Source organism: Gouania willdenowi, chromosome 10, assembly GCF_900634775.1.
Source record: "Gouania willdenowi chromosome 10, fGouWil2.1, whole genome shotgun sequence".
Lineage (NCBI taxonomy): Eukaryota > Metazoa > Chordata > Actinopteri > Blenniiformes > Gobiesocidae > Gouania > Gouania willdenowi.
Genome location: NC_041053.1, coordinates 35,487,095 through 35,493,711, shown reverse-complemented (window position 1 = coordinate 35,493,711; position 6,617 = coordinate 35,487,095). Strand labels below are relative to the sequence as shown.

Sequence of the window (6,617 nt, the reverse complement as noted above, 5' to 3'; positions counted from 1 at the left end):
GATAGTGAAAAATTAATAAACTATGAACTGAAAACAGTAGACGTGAGTTTCGGTCCCGCAATAGGCAGGAGAGATGAACAAAAATGATAAAAAACTATAGAGCTAAATCTGTTCATGAGGCACTAAATACTGTTTCTTTCCATTTATTTACAAAATGATTCTTAATAATGTGTGTTATCACTCATTCATTCCATCTTTTTGATCTATAGTTGTGTTTAAATAGTTTTCTAAGCAAAATGTTCACAATTTTCACGTCACAATATGCTACAAAATGGTATGAAATACAACTTTTTTTAATTATAAAAAAATTGCGAGAACAAATAAATGATAATTAACTGTAATTCAAGTAACAATATCAAAAACGAGTGGTATGTGAATGGGTTTGGTCCAGTATCCATCAGTGAGATGTTTAGTCAGGTATGAACCAGTGGATATCTCAGATCTATGGACACAGGTCAGATAGTGGAGCCCAGAGTTCACAGATACATGGACACAGGTCAGATAGTGAAGCCCAGAGCAAATCAGCATCACATGTGAACATCCTAAATCCAAGTTAAAGGTTTTTCTTTTTCTCTACCGCGTATGACTGAGAGGGAGATTTTTGGTCATGTTGTTGATTTAATGTGTTTTTTGATGATTTTAAATGTTTTTACTGGTGATTTAAAATGTTTTTACTGATGATTTTAAATGTTTTTACTGATGATTATAAATGTTTTTAGTGGTGATTTTAAAGGTTTTTACTGATGATTTTAAATGTTTTTACTGATGATTTTAAATGTTTTTACTGATGATTATAAATGTTTTTAGTGGTGATTTTAAATGTTTTTAGTGGTGATTTTAAATGTTTTTACTGATGATTTTAAATGTTTTTAGTGGTGATTTTAAATGTTGTTTCTGCTGACATTATTGTTCTTATTGATTTTTAAGCTGTTGAATGTTTTCTGTTGCACTATTTGACCATGTTTAGCACATTGAGTTGCTTTGTGTATGAAATGTGCTATACTAATACAGTTGCCTTGTTATCAAACTGTTAAATTACATTTTTCCAAAAAGTTTAACTTTTGCTTCACCAACAGATTAGAATTCTGTTAAGTTCTTAAATCCTAAAAAAAAATAAAAATAAAATTAACCACATACATCTAGAAAAATGCCCAGTATGTTTTAAAATAAAGTGCAATGAACTTCCATCTAAAATGCAGTGAGGAGTGAAATAGTTTAACAGGGTTTGATGGTGCGTTCACTGACGTCCTGATTTACACACCTAGTGAATACACAAACCTTTACACAAACTATTAAGTACAATTGAATATGCCACAAAACTTAGAAATATACAAAACTTTACAAATACAAAATGTTTTGGCGTGAATGTGTAGCTACAAGTCCACAGCACTATGAACTACATGGCCAGTATAAAAGCATCACAAGTAAAAAATAATGTGAAAACTGTTGATTTTAAAGTAAATCAAGGTTACTAAACTGTATTTTTTTTTTTTTTTAATTAGTGTTTACAATGGGATTTTTTTGGGGGGGGACACGACCCCTGCATCCCCCACCGGGATTTGCGCCCCTGCCCCCTTTGTCCTACGACAACATTTTGTTCAGAACACTGTGAAAAAACAACAATAGAGCACAACGATGGAATAAAAATTCATGGAGCTAACAGAATTTAAACACAAATTTGACATAAATTGTTCATTGAGAGTTTACAAAAACAGTGTGCAGTGCATTACCAATTCCCTTTTGTGTGAATTCTGAGGAAACATTTCTGAATTCTGAAATGTAAGCCAGAAAAATGTCAGAATTTTGACTTTAAAGCCAGTCTTCTCACTTTAAAGTCAGACTTCTCACTTTAAAGTCAGAATTCTGAGAAATAAGTCAGCATTTTTAGTTTAAAGTCAGAATTCTTGAGGAAAATAGTTATTATACTATGAATTTCATGGTCTGACCCAAATTAATAACTCAGTTCAACACAAAACAATTATTTTTACAAACACTTTTTTTTATTCATTTGTTATTTTATCTTTTTTTTTTTTTTTTTAAAAGTTTTTTCCTGCATTAGAGGGAGAAAAGGAGAGAGAGGAATGTTTTAAATCTTCATGGGGTTTGTATTGTTCTAACGTTTGGTTTTCCTCTTAAACCACTGGAGGATTCTTTTCCGTAGTGGTTTCTTTTTAGCGTGGCTGGACCGCTCTTCTTCTAATTCCAAATCTTTGGCTTTCAGTTGGTTCTGTGTTACGACCAGGGCGTTCTTCAGCATGGTCACCTTTTCTTTCATCTGCTCCTCCAGACTGCAGTAGGCCTGCTCCTTTGACTTCACCACTTCTAACATGTTGGCGTTCACCTCCAACAGTTGCTCGTGTTGATCACTTTGACTTTTTAATTTCTCCTGCGCCTGCCTGAGATCGGCCCTCAGAACGTCCTTTTCAATGTTCTGCTCACGCATGAGGAGATCCTGCACTTTCAGCTCTTCGTCTTTGATGATGACGTTCTTCTGAGCTTCTGATATCTGTGTGGAGGTTAGAATCAGACAAGACACATTTATTAGTATAGTGCATTTCATACACAAGGCAACTCAATGTGCTTTACATGATTAAAAAGTGCAACAGAAAATATTTAAGGCTTTAAAAATCAACAAGAACATTGAAATCAGCAGTAAAAACATTTTATATTATTGTGCTGTAGAACAATTATTGTATATTAATATCATTACTTTATTTTCAGAAGTTTGTATTAATATTTAATTTTTGTACTGATTGAATTTAGTTTAATTTCTAAATAAATGTGACAACAAAATTCAATTTGTAAAAGCGCCGTTAAAAAAAACCAAGTAAATAAAAGTTGAATAAATGAAATAAGGACTCACTGTTGTTTCCTGGTGCTGAAGCTCCCTGGTTTGCTCCTCTACTTTTTCTTTGGTCTGATCCAGTGAGTGTGTGAGATTGAAGATCAGCTGATTCTGACGCTGAAGGATGGAGGTGGTTTCCCGCTGCCACTTCAGCATCTTCATCTGGTTAGACTCACCTCGGCGTAACTCTTGTTTCCATTGGTCCAGGCTAAGCTTGAGCTTGGAGATTTCCTCCTCCTGGATTTCAACCATGAAATCTGATTCTGTTTCCTTCTTCATCATCATCGTTCGTTCCTCTTCCCATTGTTCTTCCTGCTCATGGAATTCCTTTCTGGAAACGTCCAGAGCCAGTTTGAGGTGTTCCAGGTCCCTGTCTCGTAATTCCATCTGGTACCTTGTAAAGGATGCCTTGTATGTCATCTCTTCACATGTGATACACCCTGGTGGTGCTTGGTCAGGAACCAGTGGGCAACCTGGTTCACAGGGACTCACTGGTATGGTAACTGGTGGATGGTTGACTTGTTGATCATTACCCTTGTCTCCAGGAGATGATGGTTGGTCTCCCTTCATTTTTTGCGTCTTTACCTTCTTCCTATGATCTTGCACTGGTTGGTGGAATGACACCTCGCTGGTTTTGTCAAACAAGGGCTCAGAATCCCCAAAGTCACCAAAAGTAATGTTCATCGCTGGTTTTTCTTCCATTGTCAATGTTTCAGGACAAAAAAGCAAGATAAAATTCAACAAAACAGTGGAGTTTTTAAGGCTTTAAGCTGTTTGCTCTAAGAAGGAAGAATCCAGGTACTTTGAAGTGATTTGGCTTTCATCTCCATTGGCTTCTTTTCGGTTGTCATGGTTACAATCAACAAAACATTCTAAATGTTGATTTCCTGCTGCCTTGGTAACAAACAATAACATAATGAAATTAAATACATATAAACAGAGCTAACCCCCCCCCCCCCCCCCCAAAAAATTATTTATAAATAAAATAAAATAAAATATCAAGGTGAATTAAAAGCCAAAGAGTAAAAGTGGATTTAAAGCAGGATTTGAAAGTCTTCAGTGCGGGGGCCTGTTAGACGTTGAAGGGTAGCTTAGTCTACAGCAGTGTTTCTCAAATGGTGGTACGTGTACCACTAGGGATACACAATGGCACTATAGGGGGACTTGAGGGAGAGAGTAGAAAAAAAACAAATAAAGTGTCAGTCTTTGCCCCCACAGGCATGAGATGACTGGAAATAATAAAAACTACAGAAATAAATCTATTCAGGAGCCACTAAATCTATTTTTCAACCAATGTCGGTTCACCTGAAGTTTCTGAAAAATGCAAATAATTTTTTGTAATTATTGTTCTTTTTTTTATTAAAACAACACACATTCTTAAACAACTGTATTTCTATACTTTCACTTTGTGAACAACTCAGACTGTGACATCTTGGCCCGACGGTGCTCCGCAGCTGGTAAATAAACCAAAAAAATAAATTAAATACATTTACACAATGATTCATGTTTTCTCTGTAATTTTTACTTCCTCCTGCGAGCCAAACTGGATGCTCCAAAGGGCCGGATTTGGCCCCCGGCCATGAGTTTGACATGTGGTCTAAATTCTAGATACATTTAGAAGATAGACGTAAAGGTGGGCCCAAACTAAAACGCATTAGAGCATAACTTTAAAGAGAGTTAAAGAGTTAAAGAGTACCCTGTGTGTGTGCTACTGTGAGTAACTCTGTTATCCCTGATGTAAAGGTGAAGCAATTCTTTAAGATCATACTGTTATTTTACATTACAACTTCATTAAAATATAAAGAGAAAGATAGTGAAAAATTAATAAATTATGAACTGAAAACAGTAGACGTGAGTTTCGGTCCCGCAATAGGCAGGAGAGATGAACAAAAATGATAAAAAACTATAGAGCTAAATCTGTTCATGAGGCACTAAATACTGTTTCTTTCCATTTATTTACAAAATGATTCTTAATAATGTGTGTTATCACTCATTCATTCCATCTTTTTGATCTATAGTTGTGTTTTAAATAGTTTTTCTAAGCAAAATGTTCATAATTTTCACGTCACAATATGCTACAAAATGGTATGAAATAGAACTTTATTTAATTTTAAAAAAATTGCGAGAACAAATAAATGATAATTAACTGTAATCAAGTAACAATATCAAAAAACGAGTGGTATGTGAATGGGTTTGGTCCAGTATCATCAGTGAGATGTTTTAGTCAGGTTATGACCAGTGGATATCTCAGCATCTATGGACAGCGGTCAGATAGTGGAGGCCCAGAGTTCACAGATACCATGGACACAGGTCAGATAGTGAAGGCCCAGAGCCAATCAGCATCACATGTGAACATCCTAAATCCAAGTTAAAGGTTTTTCTTTCTCTACGCGTATGACTGAGAGGGGGAGATTTTTGTCATGTTGTTGATTTAATTGTGTTTTTTGATGGATTTAATGTTTTATGGTGATTTAAAATGTTTTTACTGATGATTTTAAATGTTTTTACTGATGATTATGACATGTTTTTAGTGGTGATTTAAATGTTTTTAGCTGGATGATTTTAAATGTTTTTACTGATGATTTTAAATGTTTACTGATTATGTTTAGTGGTGATTTTAAATGTTGTTTCTGCTGACATTATTGTTCTTATTGATTTTTAAGCTGTTGAATGTTTTCTGTTGCACTATTTGACCCATGTTTAGCACATTGAGGTGCTTTGTGTATGAAATGTGCTATACTAATACAGTTGCCTTGTTATCAAACTGTTAAATTACATTTTTCCAAAAAGTTTAACTTTTGCTTCACCAACAGATTAGAATTCTGTTAAGTTCTTAAATCCTAAAAAAAAATAAAAATAAATTAACCACATACATCTAGAAAAATGCCCAGTATGTTTTAAAATAAAGTGCAATGAACTTCCATCTAAAATGCAGTGAGGAGTGAAATAGTTAACAGGTTTGATGGTGCGTTCACTGACGTCCTGATTTACACACCTAGTGAATACACAAACCTTACACAAACTATAAGTATAATTGAATATGCCACAAAACGTAGAATATACAAACTTTACAAATACAAATGTTTTGGCGTGAATGTTAGCTACAAGTCCACAGCACTATGAACTACATGGCCAGTATAAAAGCATCACAAGTAAAAATAATGTGAAACTGTTGATTTAAAGTAATCAAGGTTTACTATACTGTAATTTTTTTTTTTTTTTAATTAGTGTTTACAATGGGATTTTTTTTGGGGGGACACGACCCCTGCATCCCCCACCGGATTTGCGCCCCTGCCCCCTTTGTCCTACGACAACATTTTGTTCAGAACACTGTGAAAAAACAACAATAGAGCACAACGATGGAATAAAAAAATTCATGAGCTAACAGAATTAACACAAATTTGACATAATTGTTCATTGAGAGTTTACAAAAACAGTGTGCAGTGCATTACCAATCCCTTTTGTGTGAATTCTGAGGAAACATTTCTGAATTCGAAATGTAAGCCAGAAAAATGTCAGAATTTTGACTTTAAAGCCAGTCTTCTCACTTTAAAGTCAGACTTCTCACTTTAAAGTCAGAATTCTGAGAAATAAGTCAGCATTTTTTAGTTTAAAGTCAGAATTCTGAGGAAAATAGTTATTATAACTATGAATTTCATGGTCTGACCCAAATTAATAACTCAGTTCAACACAAACAATTATTTTACAAACACTTTTTTTTATTCATTTGTTATTTTATCTTTTTTTTTTTTCTTTTTAAAAGTTTTTTCCT

At 34.2% G+C, this 6,617-nt stretch overlaps 1 protein-coding gene across 1 annotated transcript; it reads right to left on the bottom strand.

Annotated features, from left to right (window-relative positions):
* Positions 1-2,104: 2,104 nt before the first annotated feature.
* Positions 2,105-3,289, bottom strand: LOC114470829 (golgin subfamily A member 6-like protein 6). Its single transcript, XM_028459158.1, has 2 exons — positions 2,864-3,289; positions 2,105-2,506 (listed from the first exon to the last, which is right to left on the bottom strand). The coding sequence occupies exons 1-2, from the start codon at positions 3,263-3,265 to the stop codon at positions 2,114-2,116; spliced, it is 795 nt and encodes a 264-aa protein (XP_028314959.1). The 5' UTR covers positions 3,266-3,289; the 3' UTR covers positions 2,105-2,113.
* Between the last annotated feature and the right edge of the window lie 3,328 nt (positions 3,290-6,617).